Source organism: Ammodytes marinus (genome assembly GCF_949987685.1).
Source record: "Ammodytes marinus genome assembly, chromosome: 15".
Lineage (NCBI taxonomy): Eukaryota > Metazoa > Chordata > Actinopteri > Uranoscopiformes > Ammodytidae > Ammodytes > Ammodytes marinus.
In genome coordinates, this window is record NC_137219.1 from 10,048,645 (window position 1) to 10,076,505 (window position 27,861).

The following is a 27,861-nucleotide window of genomic DNA, read 5'->3' on the forward strand; positions in this document are numbered from 1 at the left end:
CACATTTATGTATTCATTTAGCTTGTTAAAGCACACACACAATCACACAGCTAATGTAGTTAATGGATGCATCAAGACACCCTTCGTATGACAAATCCCCAAACCCGCGCACACACAATCTCTGTATCATTTTTCACATCCTGCAGAGGTCATAAAACATGGTTTTCTCATTCTGTTTCCCCCTCCCCTTGTCTTTCAAGCCCGCCTTTTGCACATACACGCACATACACACACATATCACTCTACTGAGGGGCTGTGGGTCCACATTTAATGCACCCAATTACTTAGGCCCCCGCTCCTCTGGCTGCTGCTGCTGCATTACGTCAGGCTTGGCAGGCTGTATTTTTAGCTTGGAGATGCCATTGGCCCTCTCTCCCTCCCGTTCTGTGGATTGAGTTACCACCTTGTTGCTGAAAGAACCCAATGGACGCCTACCGAGGCTGCCCTCGTCCAATCACAACACATCGAACCACTGCGTAATGACACAAGCAAAGCAGAAGGAAAAGACTATGTCCATTAAGGTTTTGGCTGTGGGCGGTGACAAGGAAACAGTGGAGCAGAAGGGGCCAGCCATCGGAAGCGTAGACCAGCCGAGACGTGCATTCACGCCTTGCCTCTGACTGTATGGTGGTCATGCATGCTGAGTATGAAAACGTTTCTATAGAACGTGGTCTGTGGTTCTGAAGAACTGAGTGCCAAACGTTGATGCTAGCTTTTCAGCGTTGCTCCCAGACACCAGAAATTACAAGGTTGTAAAAGAGGAAAAGAACTGTCAGCAGAGTTATGAAAATACGTTCAGGTTCTATTTTAAATTTTCCTCTCCTTACTCCCTCTCATTACTCCAGCCTTTAATAGCTGCAGGGCACTTAAGGGCGCAGTTTTCTCTGATGATAGCAATGAAGTTGTGTTCTGCACAGCTGAGGCATCAATGTGCGGCGATGACAGCTAGACCCCATGCTGCTAGAGTAACTCACACAGGGTCTCCGAAAGAAAGCTTGGAATGTTTTCACTCAAGTACCAAAAGTGTTTCCCCCACCGGAGTAAACAGTATAAAACCCAACAGCTTGACAAACAAACCCCCCCCCCCCCCCCTCTCTCACCCCACAAGACTATTCACACAGTCCTAGGGCCTTCACAATGAGATGCATTGAGATGCTGGTGGCCACACGGCTTCTAAAACTTCACTCGCCATCACCAGTGTAATCTCTTCCTCATTCCAGTGTGCTCCACTCACATCACAGCAGTCCTGTTTCCTAGTTTTAAGCAGCCAAATCTGTTGTTTCACCCACTCACCCGCTAATCCGACTCATTCAGCTTGTAGACGGGATCAGCAGGAGAGTGTCAACATTGCATATGGGTGCCCCTATGTAAAGTTAAGGTCGCAAAGAGACAATGGCAGCACATGGACACAGAAAGGCCACTCAAGGTTTACGTTACCATGGCACCAAGCTGTTTGACATACGGAGAGGTCAACGTTGAGCAACATTCAAAATCATTCCACCATCTTTTATAACTGTTGCTATATTCCTCTCTGCCAGTGCAGGATTATAATGAAAGAATCTGGACCGCCATAGTGTTTTTCCTTACTGCTGTTTGCTTGCCATGCATTGGAAAGTAATTGTAATCCATTATGGCTGCAATTTGTCCATTAGTGGCTATGCCCTTCCTCCTTTGATAAGTAGATGTTTGTGCTACCAGCCTTGAGTACAAAATAGATGCATTTCTTAATGGGTGTCTAAATGCAGCTTTTGCCTGTCTGTAAACTCAGGAATGTTCTACAGTGAGTAGGTGATGGTCAACACTAACACATATATTTTTCGATTTTTTTTTTTTTTACCTATCGGGACACTAATGCTGAAGCTATTAATCAGTTATCTGGTTGTCAAATATTCGCGCATTCAACAGATTTGATGATCGAGTAATAACTGTCAAGTCATTTATCAAGGAAAAATACCAAACATTTAAAGGATGACTGTGCGGACGTCTGTGACTCTGGACACAGTGATTCTTGTTCAGAGAGACCCAGAGTGAGTCGGAGGATAGGCTGGAGAAGCGATGATGGGGTATGTGGGTGGAGGAAATGAGACACCGCTTTGGGAAGCGCCTTCCTGGACTAATGCCGGAGTAATGACATCACTACTGGGTGGGGGGGGGGGGCAGAAAGTATAATAGGCTAAAAAACTAAACGTTAAAGACCACTTACTCAATTTCAACTATCATACTGCTAAGGCCAATACTGTCAGACAGAGTAACACATGACAAGTATGGGGATAAACAGTTTTTATGTCTTTTCTCAAAACCTTAAAAGTGAAGAGAAGTCAATTATTTGCCTGCTATTCATTTTTACCTTTTAACATATTTAGATATTGTGTGTGTGATCGTATATCGTAATGATAGAAAGATAAGAAGTGGATCCAAAGGAACTTTCTTGAGTGTGTGTGTGTGATGTGTTCGCTTTCACTTTGAAGCGATTTGCCGCTCAAACACAACTTCAGTCCTTAGCAGTGCTGCTCATATACAAACCAGAGCAACGTGATCTGGAAAAACAGCTGCTTTGAATTCCCTTAAAAGCCCTTTAGACACATACCCATGCACGTACACCCCCCCCCCCCATGAAACCACAGCAGGTTCATCCCTATTGTGCTGGCCTCGAAAAGCCTGGGAGCCATGTGGGGTTTTGGGTGGCTTGTGTCTGCTGTTGCGGGATCACAGAGATAGTTTAGAACAAAGAGGGAGGTATGAACCTGATATCCCCACAGTGTCACACAAACAGCCACGTCTTTTCGCGCACTCGGTGGCCTCCTCCCTCTCACTTTGACTTCACCGCCCCCTGTGCAGACCTTCTCTGTGCCCCTTAACCCCAAATGTAACCCGCTACCCTGGAGGGACATATTTGTTGAGCTCAGGTCAGTACAGCGTGATGGATACAGACTGAGCGCTCTAGTTACACTTTCCTTTTGCCAACAATATCTTCCCCTTGCTATCAATAGATAGAAATTCCGTCTATAGCAACGCAATTGGCAAAGAGAACGCTAGTAGTAATTCTACTATATTTTTTGTTGTGTTTTCCTTTGCATCTTTGCCTTTATAACTAAATCTCCTCCATCCTACTGTTTTCCCTCCCCTCCGTAGATGTGAAGAAGGACTGGTCAGACCATGCCCTGTGGTGGGAGAAGAAGAAGACATGGCTGTTGAAAACCCACTGGACGTTGGACAAGTACGGCATCCAGGCCGACGCCAGGCTGCTCTTCACGCCGCAGCACAAGCTGCTGCGTCTCCAGCTGCCCAACATTAAGCACATGAAGGTCAAGGTCAACTTCTCGGACCGGGTCTTCAAGAACGTGTCGGACATCTGCAAAACGTTCAGTAAGTGGAAATATTGACTCGTTTACAGGACGGCCATAAGAGCGGCTTTCACTCCATTTGAGATGTGGAAAGCCCAATGCGAGATGAGGTGTGACTTACTGCCAAAGAGTTGTGGGAACAAGAGTATAATTGTGGTCCAGTCTACTTTGAGCTACTGAAGGCACACACCCTGCTGGACTGAAGATGTATCACTTCAATGTTCTACATCTCACTTGAACTAATCATGTCCTTCCACTCACTTTTTTTATCCCTGGCATTTTGTTGTGTTTATTAAACATACTCTGAGTTGTGCTTGCTGAAGTCATGTCTCCTGACGTTGTAGTCCACTGTTGGCACTGAAGTCGTGTCCTTGGAACCTGAGCTCCATCGGTCTCACAGTAATGTTTAGTAAACAGAGATTATCAATCTGTCTCAGTATTATAACAAAGGCCCGCACCTAAGTACAAATTGCTGTAACATGTAACTAATGCATACTCTTGCTTACTTACTGCACCTTCTACATAAATATCCAAATTTAACTGACCCCAGTAGTGTACCCTAGTGTCACACACTCACACAAGCACATACTATCAATATCTTCACCCCATCCTGTCATAGATGTGTCAGAGGTCACACTCTGTGACCCCAGTGACCTCTGACCTGCTAACGCCTACTCTTCCTCAGCTCATACCTGCCGCCTGCCTCTTAGTCACTGTCTCCAGTTGGGTTTACAGGCTTGGAGTACCAATATAAATCCTTCAATCAGGCAGGGTCACACAGCACACCTGTTGTGCCTTTGTCACTGGACTGGGTTAGGCAGGCAGGATCAAGGGCTCTAGTGGCAGCTCTCCTGTATTTATTGGCCTCTAAAGGTAGCACTGGAACTTGTTTTTAATTCGGCAGGAATGGAGTTTTTAAATTATTTCATAAGATGAGAACAAATGGCACTCTTTATTAAGGGCTGTTTTTTTCTTTTTCTTTTTTTTTCTTCTTTTTCTTTTCTTTTTTAAGTCGGTGCAAGGAGACCTAGTTCACTCCTAGTTAGGAATGTGTCTGCTGCCTCTGTGATAAATCTATTTCAGCTTAGCAGAAATCCAAGACAAATAGTTTTTGGCTGACATTGCGCGTGACAGGATGTTGCAAGATGTCACACTGTGGCTGGAAAGAGCACCTCAGTGCTTCTACTGTTGTACATTATCACTGTGTACATTATCACTTGCAAAAAGCACAACTTGTGACAACAAGGCCTTAACTGGAAGTGTGTGCACGACAGCTGACTCGCAGCTGGTCGGGCCTGGAAGCATTTCAGTTTTTGTTTTCTGAGCAACTTTTCAGTTTTACAATTTCCTGTGAAAATTTCTGCTGACTCTGTGCAAGCTGCACGGCATAGAGAATCAGAAGGGACATGAAGAGACGAGGCCTGTCCTACTGGCCTTCGCTCCAGACAGCAGAAAGGGAGGGACAGTGCTAGTGGAAAATCTAAACTGATAGGAATAGTCTTTAGAGTTTTTTTTTTTTTGTTTTAAGCAACTCACTATTGGCTCCAGTTCATTTTTCTCATACTCATTTATTTGGAGGGTATTTTTGCTCTGGCGTGTCCGGTCAATTTGTCTCACAGAAGCTATTTCCTGTTCCAAAACGAGTTCAGTTCTCCAGTGTAGTATTTGGCTGTTTGAATCCCCACACCCCTCCATTGTTTATTTTTCTACAGTTTAATAATAATATGCCTCAACATTCTGTCAGTCATTTTCTAATAACAGCCAATACAGAATGTTTTTAACTCAAACTTTCTATTTGTTTTGATTTGTTTGTCTCCAAAGCAAAACTAAAACTTTAACAGTGAGCGTCCCATACAGTGGAAAAGCATAGAAAATCAAAGTAACACTACAGGTTTAAAGTATAAAACCAATTATCAATGCTGCACTTGTCCCATGGCCATGGCAGCTGTGTCCTGACACAGACACAGTCCATCTGGACTGGCTGGGAAACCAAGAGGAGAAAGGCTGATGTACTGTAATACATAAAAACCACTCAGTCACTTCCACTCCTGCTTTGACCTCTGATTACATTTGGCAGCTCTTACATCCGGTGCTGCACTGCTCGCTTGATAGTGAAGCAAAGGCATTCGGGAGTTTCCACATTTAGTTGCAAGATAGCATTTTTGAACTCTGTCAACAATTCTGAAAATGTTTTGAACCAAAGTTTGTGCATTTGGAAATCTGAAGAATGTCTTGGCTATATAGCGAGTGTTGTGCTACAGTGCCAGCTGCAACTGTGTAGATATGCTGTAGATCTGCAACACATCATTATTGTCCTCATCTATTATACAATTAATAACTTATTTCAGTAAATGCCAGAAAATGGGAGTACATGTCTGTCACAACTTTGTGGATTCCAGACTCACATATCTATATGACTTGTTTTGTTAATCCAACAGTTGAACAGCCATGTATATTCAATTTCCAATAATATTAAGCAGAGAGAAGCGGAAAATTCTCACAACCAACCAATATTTGGCAGTTTTGTGAATATAAATGATAAATGACTTAAGTTTTTAATTAGATGATCGAAATTATTCCTGTTGACAGTTTAAACCTAACTTGCTCTGTCTGTAGTTTGAGCAAAACATTAATAATGGCACTGAACTGGCTCCTCTGGCTTTTATAAAGATTAATTTCCCCAGTGAACAGTCACTGTTAGACATGAGCTCTTCCCGTCTAGACAATTTAGACTCGCGTCCAATTAAATCCACCCATACACCCCCTCCTCCCTCTGATAGGAGGCTGTTTTACTCACTCCTGTGAGCCAGCGCACAGAATGTACTCTTCACGACTGACGCACACACGACTGTGTGGACCTGGAAGCCTGAGTTGGTACAAAAATGAGACTGCCTCTCTCAGCAAAGCAAGCACCACTTCAGGGTAACAGGAGTCAGGCTGCTCCACTTAAGCACTGTGGCTTTTTTTAAGTAAGCGCTCCTTTACTACCTACCATGTGTGGGGAAAACTGAGACACAATAGCATTCCCTGCTATATAAAAAAGGCAGCCACGGGGCGCCCATAGCTCAGTTGATAGGGCGTCCCCCCCCGGGCCAAGGCCCCGCAGCGGACCCGGGTTTGAGTCCTGCCCGGGTCGGTTCTCTGCATGTCCTCTCCTCTTTGCCCCATTTCAACACTGTCTCCCCAATCTGTCTAATAAAGCAAAAATGCCCAAAAAATTATCTTGTAACTGTAACTTTATTAGTCTGTAACGTTACCGTGAGTCAGATAAACGAGAAGAGAAAATGGAAGACCAGGCTGAAAAATAAAGTGGTCGCCAATATCTTTGGACCAGGACTACAGGTGGATGAGTTTGAAGGGAGTTGACGGTTGCGAAGGCTTAGTGCAGTGAAATATTTGGTCAGTGTGATTTTGTCCTCCAGAAACCTTTTTAGATTTGTGTGGGACTTTTTGCTTCACCCTTTTGGCCGAGCAGATTCATGGCCCCTTCAACCTGTGGTCTGCTGCACAACTGGCCCAAATGTGCTGGCCACTGTTGTCATAACACAGTAGGAGTGCGGGTTGGCCTCGGCTCCAAATCCTAAATGCTTTATCATTGTTTTTGAGTGGCCTTTTAGCATCTCAACCTCTGACACTCTTAATAAGTCTACTCTATTTATGTCCTTTTTTCAAGTTGTTCAACTCAATCTGAATCAGCCTAACTTCCCTGTACTAGTCATCGGCTAAATTCTTAAAAGGGAAAATATCCACATTCCACGCCTTGTAAATCTTCATGATTTCTTCCTTCCGTACTGACCCCATATGGGATGAAGCTTTTACCCTTCATTTTATTAATTGTTCCCTGGAAAAAGGTTTGATTTAGTTCTGAGTATTGATCATTCAGCCAATAAATACCTTCTCACCACATTGAGAAATATAGAGGGGGGAAAAACAGAAGGTGAAATCACTCCTCCTTTTTTAATTTTTTTTGTCCATGTAGGGCCTCAAACTGTTTGTACGGTAAACTTTAGTGCTGTAAAATTAGACGGTGACGGTGTTTGTGATTCCTCTGCGGCTGGACTTACTCACTGCAGTGAATCATGTGTTCCGAGGAGTTTAGATCTGTGCGAGCCCAGCTGGCTTTCAGTCAACTCCTCTCCTCTGGCTCGTCGCCTGGTTACTGCCACAAGTCTACAGGATGGAAGATCGGGCTCTTATTGTGCGTGGTGTCATTTCTGCTTATGGAAATCCAGCAAGCTTTTCTAAGCATTCTAAACATCACTCACAGTTCCTCATGCTGCTGACTTAGTCCACAAGTATGTGGTGATTGTAGGAGCAATTCCCCACCAGATCAGGATTCTTAAATTATCAATATAAACATACAATTCAACACTCAAGTCAGAATGTCAGCAGAAATGTACTGTAATGCTCGCCTGTGGAGCATTTCCCCCCTTAACCTGGGTTATGTAACTTTTATCTCTATATTTTTTGATGGTATCCATACTTTAGCAGACATGCAATCTCCATCATATCTACTACTACGCCTACTCCCTTCATAGAAGTGAGGAAAAGAGCATATCTGTCCATTTATTTACCCCACCCACCCATTTCCCACTTCCCTTCTTTCCAGACGATCGTACAGCAGAGGTGCCTAAAATAGGGGGCGCCTTTAGCTCAGTTGGTAAGGCGTCCCCCTCCCAGGCCGGGCCCAGCGGCAGACCCGGGTTCGGTTCCCGCCCGCGGTCGTTCTCTGCATGTCACTCCCCTCTCTGCCCCATTTCACCTCTGTCTCTCTGCACTATCAATAAAGCATAAAAATGCCCAAAAAATATCTTAAAAAAAAAGAAAAAAAAGAGGTGCCTAAAATATTACTTTTCCAGGATCCAAAACCTGTCAGAGAAAATATATCTTTACCAGACTTAGTAATGATTTTATGAAGATTTTGTAGCCAAACCTTCATTAATGGCTATTGAGTTTGGATCTAATAGAGGGCAACAATATATCAGGATGTAACAGTTCCATGGAAAAAAAAGTAATTGATGATTATTCATGAGCTCTATTGTGTCACAGCTTGGTCCTGCTAAATAGATGTCAAGTATTCATCCTATAAAGGAGTTCCTGGGTGTTGGTGACAATGAGGTCATAAGAATGAACAGTGAAAATGACATCGTAGTAAAATGCCACATGCCTCTGCAATGCCTCACCAAGAGGCGCAGTCTGAGGCACACACTCACAGTTTGATCCACGCTTCACCGTGCGTGTGTTTTGGCCTGCTCGCACGGCTCAGTGGGACTGAAGCTCGGCAGCACGCCTGCAACTCACATGGCTGTATAAGGGCACAGGGATTGTGCTTCACTGCCGCAGCAGAGCAGGAACGGAGGAGGAGGGAGGCAGGGAGAAAGAGAGAGAGAGAGAGAGAGAGAGAGGGTGAGCTCCCATCTGGTAGTTCTTAAAACTCCTGGAATGCTTTTGCTTTAGTTACACAAACCAAACAATCTTTCTCACCAAGCCAAGACGTTCTCTCTTCTCTTCTGTCCTTATCAACCTCAGCGACCTCTTTAATCGGTCTTCAACACCTTTCCAATCCCTCATCTCTCTTCATCAAAAGTTGATAAGGGTGAAAAATAAGAGATACATTTCAGTGGAAATGAGAAAATTATTTTTTTACAAAAATCCAACATAAACAAAATAATGAAAAACCGCTCTTGAATATCCGCTAGGTTTATTAATTTATATGGCATCGATGGATAAACCCAGATCCAGCTGAGGATCCAGATGTGCTCCCCCTCTCGACTAACATCATCCATTTTAGTCCTGGCACATTATGGCCGTCTCACTGCTTCAGCAGAACCGTCCCGAGCTCATCTTAAAACATCATGGCTGCTAGTGAGTGATGGTTCCCTGGCCTCCAAGCCCCAGGGAGAGAGAAGGGGAGAGAGGGCCTGCTCTGTTTTAGTCATTATTATATTTGGTGTGGTGTCATACCGTCTGATTGGGATCTTGCACACGGCTCACACATGGGTAGGATACGGTTGTTTATTTCACTAATGTAATCTCGTCATCTTTCAAGGATGAATTTTCCTGCTTTTTTGTGAAAAAAGTCAAAGGAAGGAGGGTAAGAAGGAGATGGAGGTTGTGTGTCTGCCCTGTGTCATTTGGGGATTACAGTTGGAGCACGATTTGTTGGGGCCCTGAAAAAAGGGTTTTCGCAATTTTCCACCCCTCTTGCGCACAGCTGTGTCTAATTCTTACCAATCTCTGTCCCCTCGCTTTCTCTTACGCTTATTTTTTTTTTTTTTTACCGCCAACTTTTCAATTTAAGTTGCGTCAACATAACATAATTGTGTTCACCTACATTGCAGGTTCTGCAACTTTTCCGCGAGCTTTGCGATGTGGTCTATTTGAAGCGTGTTTTAATTAAAACACTACAATTATTTAGTTTTTTATTAAATCAAATCAACTTTTTTTAAATGTTTATAGCAACATTTAAAAACAACCGGAGTTGACCAAAGCTGTGTGCAACATTGAAACCAGATGCACAAGCGACAAACAAACACAGATAAAAGGACTTGTTAGGCATGGTTTTGTTTAATCTGGCATCACATAAGACTTTGTTGTTCTCTCTCTCTCCCTCCCTCCAGACATCCGCCACCCAGAGGAGCTATCTCTACTGCGTAAGCCCCGTGATCCCAAGAAGAAGAAGAAAAAGTTGGAGGAGGCCGAGGAGGATGCCCTGGAGCTGGAGGGTCCTCTCTTAACCCCTGGATCAGGTGAGCTTATGGAGAGGAACTCCTACATGCAGATAAAGCACCGTTGGGTCTAAAGCGTGTGTTTCAGTGTTTGCTGTATAATTCAATTGAATGTTAATATGAAAGAATTTACACTTTAACAATATAATCGTTCAATGGGAGACAAAGTGTAGGTGTAAGTTTTGCACCTCACATGTTTAACAAATGAGTTGAACCGTACTGGCTCCTGCAAACTAAGTTTATATGCAAGGTCTACTTTGAAGTACAGCATTTTTAGAGCATCGGCTTTTATTTTTGTATTTCATTGTCAAAAGTACTAATCTCGTCTCCATCAAGCAGCAGGTTGAATAACAGGTTTCTCCGACTGCTATTGAGCTTCTTCCATTCTTTCTTGTGTCTGATTTGCGCGTGTGTTTCGAAAAACCCTCTGCGATAACTCCCAAACTGTTGCACCCTGCGTCCAGTGACCAAATATGAATGTGTGAATTTGAGGCCAGGGTTCTACAGTCCTGACTCCCCAGTTCCTTGGCAGGGAGGATGAAGAATGGTTGAAATTCCACACATAGTTGGTCACGCTGCCATTTTAAACCCAAACCAGGCTACACAACTGCAGTTACACTAGCCCTCCTCCCTCCTCCTGCCAGTGATGGGAGAGTTACAGCCATGTGAGCACGGAGGCGCAGAACAAAACGGGCTGTGCTGCTGCCTGTCACACAGTTACCATTAACCAAAACTGCTAACAGTTTGAGACAGGGTGAATGGGACTCTTTGTTCGATTTGAGTTTCTTCTGGCCCGACCTCGTCTGTCCGCCGGCTATTTAGACACAGCTCAACATGCATTTAAACACTCTTATGTGAGTGCAAGCGGTCTCAACAATGATTGTATAACCATCAACATTCTGTAAACTAAGAATAGAAGTAGAATGTGACAGCCAGGGGAAAATAAATGCAATAACGGCACATGATGATCACGCCCAAAGTTGCACCATTGCACTGTGCTATGTTAATGCCTCTGGTGTAGATACATTTTGTTTTCAGTGGGCGACTGTCTTCACACCATGAGGTGGTGCAGAGAAATAGAGTTTCAACAGGAATGTGCAGAATCTGTTTTTAATGTCACCATCACTGTCCCTATGTGTCTCTCTCTCGCTCTCTCTCTCCCTCACACACACACACACACGCGCGCACGTCGAACGCACACACACACACACACACACACACACACACACACACACACACACACACACACACACACACACACACACACACACACACACACACGCACACGCCCATCCCATCCTCCCTATCAGACCACATGCAACAGTTAAAGCATTTCTTCATGGCCAAGTTGTAAGGCGTTATTCCGTCCCTTGTGGAGAAGGCAGGCCTCTTAGCTCAAGTCTTCTGATATGAATCACAAGGCTTTGCAGCGAGGCAGCGATGCAATCGGAACCACAGCCTTCTCTTGTGCAGCTCTCTGCTTATTTACACTCCACACCACCGCGGACATGAAATCAAGGAGTTACCGCATCTTGCCATTTTTTCAGTTTATTAATAAAAGACAAGTTTTCCATAATTACTCTAATCATTAGCCAATCTATTTATTTTAATTTTTATATTGTATTAGTTTCCTATGATAATAAACTGAATCTGAATAAACATCAAGTCCCTCTGGGCCCATTACAGTTTGATGTGCGTGTTATTTATCTAATTATCTTCCCTGTCAGAATGGAGAATGACATGTCTCAGACAGCCAGTACTGTAAATGTGTGCTGTAGTTTATACATGCAGGGCTGGGTCACGTTGACCAACGCCTTTTAGGCTGGGTTTGCAATCAGTCATGCTGTGTTTGATGGCTATGAATGGGTGGATGGAAACGACAGCACCTCGCCAGTCATTCTAAGACCAAATCACCCTGCTAGAGGAGGGTGAAACTGAGTCATCCACCCTGAGGCTAGCAGTTGGCAGTGCCCGTGGAAACGCTGCAGATCGCCCCATTCTTGTATTTCTCTACTCTTGTCTTTTTCTCTTCTGCTTCCTCCCCTCCTTGTAGAGTTGTCACTATCTTAAATCTGTCCACTTGATGTTGTTTGTTCCTTTTCCGCCTTTTCCCTTCACCTATGTTCCTTTCTTTCTTTTCTCTTATTCTTTCTCTTTTCATCCTAGCCTCTGAGATAATATACATCGGACCTGTCAAAGGTAAGCTTTCCTCCTCCTCTTTCCTCTACTCTTCAGCAGTGCTTCCTTATCCCCCCCCATTCCTCTTCCCCTTCCTCCCTACCCTTCACAGCTGGAGTGTTGAGGTCACATGACATCTGCAACCTTTGGGACCAGCAGCCGAGTCACCTGACTGCTCCTCCAGAGGACGTCAGCTGATTCGGGTGGCCCCATGATATAGAGCTTTGCCTCTAATTAGAATCTTACAGGCATGCGCACGGCGCCCACTGACTTGAAGGATAGTTGTATCCCTCTGAAAGTGGGGCTCACTGAGATGGTCATAAGTAAATTATTATTAGATGTTTTTGCTATCCCTTTTCTAGAAGTTCATAAATCCCAACTGTGATATATCGCCTATTAGTACATATTCTCAAATACAGGCCACAACTAATAGCCCACACAGGCTTTGTGTAAAAAATCAAATCCACAAGAGACACTTCATTTATTGACAACCCCCTTCGTGATTTACTTCTAGTCTTAACAGCCCATGGTGGTCCATCTCCATCCATCTGAGCCCTTTATCAATCCACTGTGTGGGAGCCTTAGGGAGTCAAGTCAAGTTAACATTCTTTCTGCCTTTTTGCCTCTATTGGAGAGTCTGTAAACAGGATGAAGGAGGGGCCTAGTTGTGTTTTTAATGGGCTAGCAGCTTCCACCTTGTACATGGTCTCTCTGGATATTTGGGATTCCTCAAGAGACCCTATGGGAGATGGGAGTACTCTCCCTGACCCGATGAACTCAGCATTAAGGGGGAAATCTGGAAAGAAGCATTGAATAACACCCTCCCCCACAAGAGAAGGGTGGCCATGGCCGGCACCCCGTTCTCATGACCTCAGTTCGCAAACACAAACACACACGTGCACACTCACAAACACAAACCAAGCCCACTTCCTGATTTACAGAAGGGATCTAGTGATTTAGCCAGTGTTGCTTCTTGACCTAGGCCATACAGAGAGGGAAAGGGAATGGGGGATGTGGGGCCAAAAATACTCCTACAGGAAACTCAAACAGCTTTGATGACTTGATTAGCTTGCAGCCAAAATTCAGACAAATTTAAAAAACTAATGAAATATACAGAGATATTGACTCCGAAATGATATAGATCCTTCATTTTGAAGATTTGGGTAAAATATATATATTTCTGTATCCTCCTCCCATATCGTTGCGCTCCCCCTCTCCTCTCTTGGCGAGTTGTGCAGTAGTTTGCTGTGTGCAGTGCATTCCTGCAGGTTTTCTGACTGTGAGTAAGTGGGTGACCCTGATCATGTTTTGCAACATCTGCATGCTGATCCACATCCATCACGCCTTCAGCAGGAGGACATTGTTGAAGCCACTCATCTGCAAAGTGTTTGCTGGTAGTCACATGGTTCTGTTGAGCGCTAGCTGGCCTGGCTAGGCTGCAAGTGTGTGTGTGTGTGCTTTTTGAAAGGTGTTCATCCCTGTTTTCTCCTGATGCCGTTTTTGTTGATGCACTTATTTGCTTTGAAAAGTGTTGGTGTAAGAAAACAATTACAGTGTATGAGTGTTGTATATTTAATTTAATGAATATGATTGATTACTTAACATTGATTGATTACTTTATTACTTAATAGATTACAATCGTCATTACACTTACAGGGACTAACTGATGACTGTGTCTTTTCAGGGAGCATCTACTCCAGTCCAGGCTTGTACAGTAAGACTATGACGCCCACCTATGACTCCAGAGACGGCAGCCCGCTGTCGCCCACCACTGCCTGGTTTGGGGACAGCCCCCTCTCTGAGGGAAATCCCAGCATCCTTGCTGTCAGCCAGCCCATCTCCTCACCAGACATCTTGGTCAAACTCTACAAGCACCAGTCTCTGCTGGACAAAGCCAAAATCAACCAGGGGTGAGATGAACTTTCTCTTAGTGGTTTGTGGTTTGTTTATACTGCTCATAGTCAGCAATCCTGCGGTGGGATTACTTTGCATCTTATAAAAACATTGTTTTGACTGTCTGTACAGGTGGTTGGACTCATCCAGGTCTCTGATGGAGCAGGATGTTAAGGAGAATGAGGTGCTGCTGCTGAGGTTTAAATACCACAGTTTCTTTGACCTCAACCCTAAGGTAATTCTCAGATTTGCATATAGGAAAAAGTTTGTATGGTAAAGGTATACATCCTTGTGTGGTTCCAGAGGGAAATCTGATGCCCTGAGTGGTGTCACTTAAAGCAATATATTCAGTCCTGTCAATGTGGAGTTAGAAAGAAAAGAGTTTACTACACTTACTTCTAATCTGCTAGGCTACTGTTTTAAGGTCACAGTATCCACCAGTAGCACAACACCTGAATCTCTGACCAAACTGTCAGATGCATTGTGGGTAATGTAGGCGGTACGTTATGACATGAAAATAAGGATTTGTGGATTAAAAAAGACATTCTATGGTCCTGCTGCATCGATTTTCATCCTTGTTCTTAAACTGTCCATCATGAGTCTGACAGTTGTATAGGAGTGCAATGTTAGAGCAGTGCAGCACTCTTAAAAGAGTCTCTGAAAGTCAATGGACAAAAATCATGGCACCATCACTAACCACATATAACTTCTGACTAGTGCTCCAAATCCTAATGTTTCCTGTGTATATAACAGAGCATGAGAGTTTGTGTTCATTCACTGTTTGTTTGTATGCGTGTTGACCTCTGTGACAAATCTCTCCACAGTATGATGCCATCCGAGTGAACCAGCTCTATGAACAGTCTAAGTGGGCCATCCTGCTGGAGGAAATTGAGTGCACAGAGGAGGAAATGATGATGTTTGCTGCCCTGCAGGTAAAGAGACTGTGTGTGTATTTGTGTGTGCGTCTGTGTGTGTACTTGTGTATGTGCCTGATCTTAATTTTCCTGTTTCAGCATTTGTTTTTTCAGGGTCTGAAATTCGAAGACTTGCAGTATTTTTTTTTCATTGGGCAACGGGCACATTGCCTATTAGCCGCTAATGAATTGGATGGGCTTCCAGCCCAGAGCTGAGCCATATGGCTGCCAGTTCTGCTACAGCATGCATACTTTAACTTGGCTATTGTACATTGATGAAGAATAACTTAAAGGGGGCATTATCTCACAAGTTCCCTCTGGGCTTCTTAATATTACCCAATATCAATCAATTCACTTGATTTAGTTTAGTTTACTCATAGAACAAAGATAAAAGAGGGTCAGTAGACTTCTGAACAAAAATATCTCTTATGAATAATTATAATTATTTTTTAAATGAGATATGTCTTCCTGGAAACCAGGATAAGTGGGTCATCATGACAAAGAAATTAAAGCATTTTGCTAAATGTATGGGCCAATGATATCAACTCTTTATGGCTGAGAAATGTCAAACCTTGATGCAACTTGCTGTCATCACTCTCATAGAGTTGATATGGCCTGGACTATTGAGCCATTAGCAGCATCAGTTATAGGGCCCGACCGATTAAATTGGCCGATTATAGCATATTTCGGAATTATCGGCATCGGCCGTTTTTTTGCAGATTTTCTGACTTTTCTTTATTTATTGTTTTCAAGCTATCTTGTGTGAAATGTATTGCTGCCCTCGAAGTAGCCTAAATGAATAGCATTAAGGCTATAGCCTATTTACAGCAGCAGCAGGTGTGTTGTAATACTTTGGATTAATTTACAATTGACAGTTCCCCTGCAACCAATAGCAGAGATATTGGTCATCGCTTGACTGTTAATAATAATAATTGATAGACTTGATATGCCGCTTTTTTGGAGGTCACTCAAAGACAGTTTTCATTATAGAGAATCATAGATGTAGAAAAAGAAAACAAAATACAGAAAAAATTCAAATAAGGTTTGAAGTAGAGTCAGGTGTCATTATGCTTCCTTAAAGAGGTGAGTTTTGAGTTGACTTTTGAATGAGTTTAATGAGTCTGAGATGCTGATGTTTGGGGGAGGGAGTTAAATGCTTAATGTCTGAATTTAGACATATTTCTAATACTTTATAAATAATAATAATTTTTTCAATATATATTTTGGGGATTTAAAAAAAAATGTAATCGACCAATTTAATCGTAATCGGAATTTTTCTCTGAAAATAATTGGCATCGGCACTCCAAAATCAATATTGGTCGGGCCCTAATCAGAAACACTCGCTTCTCTTCTTAGAGACAATTTGAATAGACAATCACAGGAGGATCAACTGGAGTGTTGGAGCAGTGGGAGTGATTTACAGATGTGAGCCCCTTTAGCCCCCTCAGGTAGCCCCCTGTATTTGGGGGAGGCGGGGTGTCCCTGCTATTTCTGACCCTCATAAACTGGGTGCCAAGACCTGAGGACGCCACACTGTCCTCACCCCCGGGGTAATTATAGAGGATCTTGGGCCACAGGACCCCGGTGCCTTGGCCCAGACCACCCACCTCCCCGGCAGGACACTGTCTCATAGACCTGCTTACATTCCTCTTACACTCTGAGGTGTTACGTGAGTTTCATAACACCGGTTATACTTGCACTCAACTGGTTTCACGTTACTCTCTCTCGAGATGCTAATCCAATTTGGGTGTTTAGACTAGCAGCTATTCTGTCACTACCCTTCTGTTGATAGCTACTAGTAGTATATGAGCTCAGGGATTTTGGCTAAGGTTTCACCGGTGAGAGTGGATACGCAGAGTCTAAAATAAAGAGCCTATGATTGTCCACTTCCCAGTATGTTGCTGGCCTTAGCATGCTGTCACCTGGATGTCTCACTTTGGAAGCACAAAGAAATGAAGCAATCAGGTTCCAAGAGAAGTGTCCGACATCCTAGTCAGTCATCGACTCGGGGCACTGCTTGTACTTTGTACCTCTGCGGATAAACGCTCTGCAACTCATCCACACACAAACAAAGAAACAAGCCCCCCGCCCCAGTGTTGCGTTTTTTAAAAGATCGTCTTACTGGTTAGAGGCGAAAGAAAAGGAGTGTCATGGCGAGCCCTTTGTCCCACATTCTGTAACCATAGCTGGCCTAAGCCTTGCATATCTCTCTCAAACTCTGCCTCTCTACCTCCACTCCTCTCTCTCTCTCTCTCTCTCTCTCTCTCTCTCTCTCTCTCTCTCTCTCGGCAGCTGTTCATTCATATATTGGTGGGGGGTTGGTGATGGGTTGACATTATAAATACCATTTGTCAACAAGTTGTATTTAGTGTCTGTGACACAGGCTTAGAGGGAAACACAGTCAGGTTTTTGGTAATTGGGCCTGTCCTGATGAATTGGTGTTTCCCGTTTGTTACGAGAACACAGTCTCTTATCCTATTAGCCCAGTCTCACATATGTTACCATTAAAAAAAAAAAAAAAAAACATTCATTGCCTTTTTAGTTTAAAGGCGTGCTGAGCAGAACACATTATCCAAACCATACCACTTAGTTCTCTCTGTGATTCATCCTCCAAACCAATGGCTTCATCCTGTCTTCACCCTGAACCTTGTCTCCTCATGTTCAAGTCTTTCAACGATAAGTCCATTGTTTCATCACTTGTATACCCAACTGTGCTAATTTGCAGCACTTTAATATTATCACATCTTAAAGTATTTACGTGGCAATTATCACACACCTGTTCTCTTTAATAAGACTTAAGTCGGAGGGTTTGTGAATCGCTTGCAAATATAGCAGGAAACTTTATAGTAATAAGCAAAACTGTTGATGAAAGTGTCGCAACTGCTAACAATTGCTAGCTAGGTCTATCTACAGTTCCCTCTTGCTTTACTTTAAGTCAATCTCTGGGACTTGTTGTTTTCCCCCTGGAAGCGTCAAGGGATCTGGTAGATAGAAACATTCTGTAACAGGAACATTGTAGATGTTCACAGTGCTAGAGTGAGGATAAGACTTTGAAACCTTGTCCACAGGACTAACAGATCAGCCTCTGTTCTCCAAAACCTCTGGTTCCGTGCATACTGTACATGTGTGTCAAGAGACGTTAAGAAAAACATTCTCAACTTTCTTTGCATGTGACTGCTTCACACTATTTTCATGACTCAGGCGTCTTACAAGGGAAATTCTTACGGTACAGAATAAACCCAGGTCTGGACATATCTCAAAATAATTTACATTCTAACATTGAAAAAATACATATGTAGGAACCTCAAGATGCAAGGTGAAGGTCATGAAAAATGATTTCTTTCTTTCTTTCTTTCCTTTAGTACCACATCAACAAGCTGTCGATAATGTCTTCAGACAACCACATGAACAACAGTGAGAAGGACGTGGACGAGGTGGATGCAGCCCTGTCAGACCTGGAGATTACTCTGGAGGGAGGGAAGACGTCCAACACACTGGTATGAAATCGCTGCCACATCTTCACATTCACTACAGGAAATACCTTTTTGGTTATTGAAAAAATAATAATTCGGGTTGTTTTTAATCTAAAGTCATTATGTGATTTTTTTTTTTTTTGCATTGTGTTTGGTCCTTAGTTTTTCTACCGTATTCTGAGGAAGTCTCCTTTCATTGGTTGTATAAAAAAAATGGGAGCAGAAACCTGCAAAGACACTGTGCACTGACCCAGCAGAGGGGGACATAACAATGAATATCACTGGATGCACAAAATGTCCCACTGTTATTCATTATGCCTGCATCTGACAAGAGCCTGTGTGTGGATGTGAGATATTTGACACTTAAACAAACTCAACAAAAGCTGCATGTTACATGGTTACGTTGGGTCCATTATTACAGCAGGCCTGCCTTAAGAACTTGTTCAAAAAGAAGTTTATACAGCTTATCAGCGGAAACTGGGCTTTGAGATATCACATGAGACGTTGTTATCATTATATTAGCATACTCCACTGAGCAATGACATTGAAAATGTACAAAGTTTAGTCGGTGGTCACTGGTCTTATTCTTTTAGGTCTATACTAACAGTGGGTTGTTTGCTTCCTCTATAGGGTGACATCACATCTATTCCTGAGCTGGCTGACTACGTCAAGGTCTTCAAGTAAGTCCACATCCAGAGCTCCCACAAGACCACATGCTGTAAAGAAACACCACTGTGTATGCGTGCGTGCAAAGTCAGCATTTGTCCTTAAAGATGTTGAGTCTATCAGAGAAGCATGAAAAAACATCTTCTGGCTAAATAAGACAGCTGTTGCCTGGTTTGCATCAGTGTAATGGGCTTGCATTGTTTGCCAAAGGAGATTTACAGGCTGAGCTTTCAGTTTTTTTGCATTTTGAAGTGATTACAGTTGGACAGAGCATATTTTTAACTCTATTCATTTTTGGCTTGAAGCCTTTGCTGACAGGCAGGTGGCCCCTGCAGTGGTTCCCTCATAAAAAAAGTAGAAACCGTGGGGGGGTTTGATATCAAGAGGCATTTCCTCTTTAATGGTTTGTTCACATCCAACGTTGGCTCCTCTCCTATTCACCTTGCTGACAGTGCACTTGAGAAACTCTCCCTCTTTTTCTACTCTGAACTCACTTATGCCCCTCCCCTCCCTCACTCTTGACCACAAATAAAGAAAATGGGTGTCTTTTCCAATTGAAGTCTGACATGTCTCCCTTATGTATTTTCCAGACCCAAGAAACTGACACTGAAGGGCTATAAGCAGTACTGGTGCACATTCAAGGATATCACAATTTCCTGTTACAAGAGTAAAGAGGAGGCACATGGGACACCGGCTCATCAAATGAATCTTAGAGGTGCATACACTCAAAAATCTAATTTCAAGCTCATGCAAGAATGTAATGCCTTATTTATCTGCTGCTAATAGATTCCATTTGGTGGCGTGTCTAAAGAACGTCTGTGACCTTTCACCTCTTCTCTCCTGTCTTCCATGTGTAGGTTGTGAGGTAACTCCGGATGTTAACATCTCGGGTCAGAAATTCAACATCAAGCTGCTAATCCCAGTAGCCGATGGCATGAACGAGATCTGGCTTCGGTGTGACATGGTAAGACACGAGTTAGGCCACCGTATAGATCAATTCCCGTCCTTTGACAGGTTCTTAACTATCAGCGCTTGACTTTCTGCTCCAGGAGAAGCAGTACGCCCACTGGATGGCTGCGTGTCGTCTGGCCTCCAAGGGCAAGACCATGGCCGACAGCTCGTACAACCTGGAGGTCCAGAACATTCTGTCCTTCCTCAAGATGCAACACATGAACCCCGACCCTCAGTTCATCGAGCCAATCACCACCGACATCAACCCAGAGTGCCTGGTGTCCCCGCGCTATCTGAAGAAGTACAAGAACAAGCAGGTAAGGCCATGCAAGCTCTCTTTCCATATGGCAACATGGATGGTCAAAGGTGCAGCCTCAAAGACACTGAGTGAGCTATCTGGTCTACTGTGTATTTTTTGCGAAGTGTTGTTTACGTGTTTGATGAGTCTGTTGTGGACTTAGATGAAGCCGCCCCCTGATGCTTCCCAGATGGGCGCCTCCTGGCATCAGGCTTGTCTTGCATTGGAATGTAGCCTCCCTTTTTACTCCCCTCCTTCACTCTCCTCCACCTCTTCCCTCCTTCCCTTCTCCCACACCACCCTCCGTCCGAGGGGAAACCAGGGCAGCAGACGTCCAAACCGTGCCACAAGTGTACAGCAGAGTCGCTAATGTCAGACTGTAATGGAGACTTCTTCTCCATTCTGCCTTTGTGTTAGTAGACAAACACATCAGTCTTAGGTGTCAATCTGTTATCACTGGTGAGAAATCAGAACATATACAGTGAGTCGAAACATGACTTGCTACCTGCAAACATCTTAATAACATGGGGAAACTTTAAGAACTAAAAAATAATTAACTGTTGTGGAAGCATTAGGAAAAGTCTACAGAATCTGTGAATCTGATGGGCACATCAGATTCACATGCAAGCAACAGGCCTGTGTGTACATTGGAACAGCTGAGCACACGGCTGCCATAGCTTTGTTAGTAAGGGGATGGGTGAAGAAGGAGGAGTGTGCGTGGGAGTTAGCTTACTCATTGTATCTGGTTTTGTTTAAGTTGTAGTGGAAAAGTGGAATGCTGCAAAGGGGTTTCAGGGTTGTACTAAGGGGTATTGGTACAATAAATGATGACTCAGAATTTCTAGGCGTCACTGTTCAGGAACTTTAAGTCTAGAGCTACAGTTCCCCCACACAGAGCTGCTTAACAAGTACAATCAACTTTCAGTTCTCTCTTTCTTCTCTTTATCAAAACTCATTTTCAACAGAAAGTCAGGGAATCCCTTGAATATAGTTAGGATCAATAACATGAAATTAATTCATTTAGCCAGGGAGTGTCCAATCCTTGTTCAAGTCAAAAAAAGGATCACAAAGCCAATTCACACTATACACATCGATTCCTTCAGAGCAGCTAACCTGTGGGTTTAACCCCAATGCGATTGTGTCAGTGTGTTGGACAGAAAGAGAGAAGTCCCGGTCCACTTCTTGGTTAACTTCTGTATTGCACTTTGCCGCCTAAGGTTTTCTTTCATTAGTTTTCCTGGAGAATTATCCTGAGATTTTTCTGAACTGAGACAGCAGCCCATCATTCTAATCATAAACTCTTGTTATTTTGCTATCATTTGAGCTACAGCTATCAGGAACCATAAAAAAGACGCTATCTTGAACAAGGGGTGGGTATATTAGCTCGGCAATGTGTGTCTGTTTGGAGTCGTTGTTCTTTCTGGTCCGGCTCCAGTCTCACTCCCAATCCCAGTGTGATAAGGGGGGTGGGGGGCATCCCCAGGCTCCGCACATGAAAGAGTAGTGGCATATGGTACAGTATGTGTAATGTCCTCATGCACTCACACACATGTGTACTCCCCTAGTGGGCGTGGGGTTTCGGGAAATGAGCCGTGCCTGGGAATGTCGCGCGGGAAAACTGTCTGGGAAAAGCCCATTCTTCTCCCGGTCAGCTGCGACCCCTCCCCTTCTCCCTCAAACTGGACTTCCTGTTGCAGGACTGGTCCGGGGAGACTTCCGTGCTGCAGCTCCCAGCGGATACACACACACACAAAAACACACACACACACACACACACACACACACACACACACACACACACACACACACACACACACACACACACACACACACAGGAATTTCTAGATTACTTGGACCAGTGTGGTTTTGGGCCAAATCTACACATTGAGAAAACAAAAATTAACCACACAATAATAACCTCTGTGGAGTGGGAGACAGACATGACACTCCTACGTCTAGGTGCTTCTTGGTACATACTGCCATCTTGTGGATGGAAGGGGAGTGACAGAAGCTGTGTGATCATGTGAATGACCCTTTGTAAAAGCCTGTTAATAAACAATCTAGACCTGAAATGAACCATTCCAGACCCCACTCCTTTAATGTGAAAAAACACAAATGTTGTAACCTTCCTCTTTTTTTCTTGTTTGCTTTTAAATTATACAATGTTTGACTGCTGCGCTGCTCTCTATCTCCCTCTTGTGTCTGAATACTGCATGACCCCCAGACTCCACAGCCCCTCTTCCCCACGTTGTATCTATATTCATATTATGGCCTCCTATTTTATTGTTTTGGACCTTTTCCCCTCTCGACATTGATCTTACTTGCTTGTTCTCTTTGTCCAAACTTTCTTTTCTTATCTCTCTTCTTGTATGCATCTCCTCCATTCCTCTGTGTCCCTGTCCTATCCCCTCCTCCCATCTTCAGCCAGGCTTTATCAGGGACTTGGTAAGTTGAGTAATGTGTCCACTGGGTGCCTTTTTAGATACGTGTATGTGCATGATTGTATATACTCTGAACACTTTCCGTGTTTGGGTTACCTCATCTAACCAACAGTAGTATAGCTGTGTAACACATCATAGTGGTCTATAGTCACGGTAGAGTAGATGAAATCCTAAGTTCTTGTTAGTTTATGTTTGTCTTCATTTAGCTCGAATGTTGTCATTGTACCATAACACATGCAAATGGATTAAAACATTGAGGGCATCTTTATTGTACATATTTTTCTTTACTAACAGGTACTGAAATGTCCAAGTTGTGGCTGTCCGGAAAAAACATTAAGATATTGAGCAAAATAAATGAACCAAGCAAGTGTTTTTACCATGTATCAAAGATAACCATTAGTTTTTAGATTGATGGAAGCTTTAATGTGCTTTTGTTCTGTATAATGTGTAAAAGCAGAGACTAGACACTTGTGGAAGGCAAGTGATCCATCACAGTAAAGCTAATGTATTGTTTAGTTATTTTATCATAATGCAGTTGAACAGGGACTTCCAGATCGTTTTAGTTTTGATGCTATTGAGTGCTTATGAGTGTTTGTGAAAGCACATTCATAACTCTATAAAATGCTGCAGAAAATGGCACAGCACTAAGTTTACAAATGGATATGTTAAAGTCCTTATCTTAGACTTAGACAGTGTAACCCTCTGAATGTTGCACTTCTCTTCCAGTTCAACTACTAGATGAAATGTTTTCGGCACAGTAGGGGAACACACACAGACATGCATGCACACACTCACACCGAATGGAAGCTTCTCTTGGCTCATTAACAGTAGTCTGGCTCCTGAGGTCCATATTTGTTTGTCCGTTCTGTGTGACGTTTACTGTGACAGCTCTCTGGTTATTGGCAGGCACTGTGTGTAGCTGATGGCTTAATGGAGTTAGCCACAGCTTGTTTACACATTGTATTGGGGTGTGTGTAATTTGGGTGCAGCGGGGGGTTAAGTATGGTGATTGCTTTCATTTACGGTGGGGAGAGTGTTAATGTTTGTCTTCAATGAAAGGATGGGAGTGTGCTGAAAAAACTTGTTTGTTAAGTGTGTGATTTTGTATTTGTCAGATTTCAGCCCGGATCCTTGAAGCCCACCAGAATGTGGCCCAGATGAGTCTCATTGAGGCCAAGATGCGCTTCATCCAGGCGTGGCAGTCCCTACCCGAGTTTGGAATGACACATTTCCTTGCCAAGTAAGATTTATCAGAGCTGGCTTATCAGTAGTTCCATAAATTGCTGATTTGTCTCTATACTCAGCCACTCTCTCAGCTTAATTAGGTGGAGAGTTACTCATATTGTCATTTGATCGACACGCTTTCATTGCTCAATGGATTCTCCTTTTCTTCTTCTCTGCAGGTTTCAGGGTGGAAAGAGGGACGAGCTGATTGGCATCACTTACAACCGTCTGATCCGGATGGATGCCAGCACCGGAGACGCCATCAAGACCTGGCGCTTCAGCAACATGAAACAGTGGAACGTCAACTGGGAGATCAAGATGGTAGGGAACCTGCTGAATATATACATTTTAATGGCATAGTTTGTCTTGAATAGTTATTTGTAGCCTTTTGTTTTCTTAGTTAATGTTGTTTCCAGAGCTGAAACTATTAGTTGATTAAAGGGGAATTCAACTGATTTTACACATCAAAGTCTGTTTACAGATGGTGGAAGGTACCACTGCATGTAATAAATATGTTTTATATAGCTTTTTGTGGAAACTGAAAGAACTGTGGGGAAACAAAACAGGACATTTGTGTAATCAAACCTTGAATGAACCGTAAGTAGGTCTTCTACTATGCAAAGTGATAATAAAAATCAGTTCCAGCTAGCCCTTAGCTGATTGTAGAACCAACATCAATGAGCTAGAAGCATCTGAAAGGTGCATACAGCTGCTGTTTGAATCTGCAGCACTAGCACAACCCTTCCACAATACTGGGATTTATACGTTAATTAGAAAAAGTATTGCTCAACACAGAGGTATGAGGTCACTGAAGCGTGACTCTTACTTGCTTTGCTCTGTGTGCTCAGGTGACGGTGGAGTTTGCGGACGAGCCCAGTCTGTCGTTCATCTGCGCCGAGGTGGACTGTAAAGTGGTCCACGAGTTCATCGGTGGCTACATCTTCCTGTCCACGCGCGCCAAGGACCAGAACGAGTCTCTAGATGAGGAGATGTTCTACAAGCTGACCAGCGGCTGGGTCTGAGCTTTCCCCAAACCACCGGGGGGGCCGCAACGATTATAGGTCAGGGGCCAGGAGGGGAGTGTGTGTGGAGAGAATCACAGTGTATGGGGTTTATTTTATTCTACTATTTTTCAGTAATTTTTTTATTTTGTTTGGAGCTGTGCTGACGATTCCAGCACAACACCAATATTGCCATTGCGGACACCTTTTTTTATTGTTATTGTTAATAATTTTTTATTTTTTTTGCATTAACGCTGACAAAGTAATTTGTTACAACACTAATATTCTGGAGAATTCAGTCCAGATGAACCTTTTGAACCTAAACTCCTGTGGTTGAGCAGAAGCCTAACAGAAACCTGAGATACTCCGTTTCCCTTCGAACCACCTGCCTCCTCTCCTCCTGGACCGATGGCCATCAATTTACGTCCATGACAACCCTTTAAAATCAATCAAACACCACATTTAATCCCAAAGAATCTATTTGTTTCCCCTCTTCACTCTTTCCCTCACTTTTTCTTTATTCTCTCTATAGAACTGGACTAAAGGCGCTGACATCAAACTGTCATTAAAACATATTGCAGTTGTGGTGCCTCAGGTACCTACAGCTGTATCGAATTATTTATCCTAAAAGACGAGACTTCATCAAAGAGTCCAATTTGAAAAAGGGTCTGTAAACAGCAGTGGCCACCGATCGCAGCACTACATGTCCATCCTGTCCACTATATGAAGGGTTTAATCTCTCTGAAGTCACATGTAAGCACTTCTACAGTATACAGTCCTTTTTAATGAATAAGCTGTCGTTAAATTTCCTTTTTTGCTTTTTATGTCTGTTGTCTTTTGTTTCAGCGCTTGTCCATAGTATTGTATTGTGCTGACAGGTGTGATATTGAGAGCCTGAGTTTTGTTTTGTATTTAATAGATTGCTAACAGTGAGCATGTCTGAAAACAACCTGCAGTTCAATGCACCGGGGCGAGTGTACTGTGGGGTTGACAAATCTTTTCCAACTGATGTTAATGCCCTTGCTGCAAAAATGTGCATCTTCAAAAGTCATGAATTCTAGTTGTTTAGCTCTTTCATCGCTTGATATGTTGAACCAAGGTAGATTACTGAAGACACAAGGTATCGCAAGTTAATGTGTATTTTAACTATCTCATCCTTTGCTTTTAAAAATATCCGAAGACTCAAGATATGCTACATGACTTTTCAAGATGTCCATTATCTTATTTTCCCAACTTTTAGCTCTCCCCTTTGCGGGAAAGGTGTTCTCATCTTCTGACCTGGAAGTACGCATTCAAAGTCTGCATGTTTGATAGTTGCAACCAGAGTTGGAAGCCCCTGACATCCCTTTGCTAAAAACATGTACACTACGTAACAGCAGGGATTATTACTCCCTTGTTCTACATTTTTAGTTAATTGCCATTCTGTTTCTCACACCATATAGTATTATTATTATGATTATTATTATTATCATTTGTATCATTACACACCAGCAAAAGGTCACCTAGTTTGAAGAATGAAATATGCAACATTGTTTTTCCTCTCTCCTGTCCTCAGTATGAAGGATCAGTAAATTAAGTATTATTTTTTTGTAACTAATGTAAAAACACAAACGTTTTATAGAATTGTACAGTTTTTTTTCTTCTGCTTTTTTGGGGGATTTGGATGTTTTCCCATTCATAAAAAGAAAAGGGGGGAAAAGCCATCTGTTGACATGTGTAGTATTCAGCATTGTGCCTGCTTATGTTTTGGTCTTACTGAGTTTTCAGATGAAGATATATATATATGAATATATATGAAGATAACACTAATCTCAAACTCCAGGTTTGATGAAGATTTGTCGAGTACATATTATAATTTTTTTTAAATACAGACACATATGCCTTCTCAATGTGCTCTTTTTTTTCTTGCATTTCTGCTTAATTTTAATTGATTTTCTTCTTTCTCTGCTACCACTTACAGTTCCCAGTGTCCATTTGTGGCCCTGGGTTATGTTTTTAACTCATTCTTTAGACTGACAGTGATACTTAATTTGCTTGTTGAGTGCAAATGTGATTTGCCCAGCGCCTTTTTAAACTACTTCACTTGCCTGGTTTTGTCACAACTGATGTGTGCCATTTAATAATGTCCATATGAAGGAGACCTACATTGTTTAGACCCTGGAGTTTGAGACAAATCAGCAAGAGTGAACAGAGATAAGAGAAAAGCCAAAGCTAGTCTGTTTTTATTTTCTCTGATGTTGTTTTTGTTTGCCTCCAGTGTCAGGAGCAGCAGTGCATGTCCTGCCGTTCTGTTGTCTGACTGTAAAAAATGCATTTATTTTAAAAAATAAAGTAATTTTTATTTAAAAAACTAAGTCAAACGGTACATTGTCTTTCATTCGCCCCTTCAGCAGAATGTCTAAATGTAGCTGTGGTCCTATATTTTACTTGTCAACAAATCCCATGTAATCTTGCTCCATTCGCTCCCACTAAATGAAAAAGTAAACATTTATAAAAGAAGGGTTAAGTATTTACCTAAAACAACTTGTCACTGGATTTTTCAGCAAATGTTGCTCTAACAAGAGTAAAACATGCATTTGTTTGGGTCTTTTTTCAGCATCGATACACATTTGGTGTATTAGTAAATATTTACAGCAGCACAATGTATGTGGGCGTGCGTTCCCATTTTAATAGCAATGTTTTGAGCAGTTTTTGGACTTCAATGGAGGTCTATGGCACATAAGAATAAGCTACGTCAGGCTTTGTCTACA

General features: G+C 42.8%; 1 protein-coding gene across 1 annotated transcript in view; it reads left to right on the forward strand.

Annotated features, from left to right (window-relative positions):
* fermt2 (FERM domain containing kindlin 2) overlaps positions 1–27,459 on the forward strand; it is a 39,807-nt gene extending 12,348 nt beyond the window's left edge. The window contains exons 3-15 of the mRNA XM_080041813.1: positions 3,133–3,366; positions 9,965–10,093; positions 13,935–14,160; positions 14,276–14,378; positions 14,968–15,075; positions 18,420–18,554; positions 19,161–19,210; positions 19,787–19,911; positions 20,054–20,160; positions 20,246–20,464; positions 24,002–24,126; positions 24,290–24,431; positions 24,959–27,459. Coding sequence (XP_079897939.1) covers positions 3,133–3,366; positions 9,965–10,093; positions 13,935–14,160; positions 14,276–14,378; positions 14,968–15,075; positions 18,420–18,554; positions 19,161–19,210; positions 19,787–19,911; positions 20,054–20,160; positions 20,246–20,464; positions 24,002–24,126; positions 24,290–24,431; positions 24,959–25,132 — 1,877 coding nt within the window. The 3' untranslated portion in view covers positions 25,133–27,459. The remainder of the gene's footprint in view (positions 1–3,132; positions 3,367–9,964; positions 10,094–13,934; positions 14,161–14,275; positions 14,379–14,967; positions 15,076–18,419; positions 18,555–19,160; positions 19,211–19,786; positions 19,912–20,053; positions 20,161–20,245; positions 20,465–24,001; positions 24,127–24,289; positions 24,432–24,958) is intronic.
* Positions 27,460–27,861: the final 402 nt, after the last annotated feature.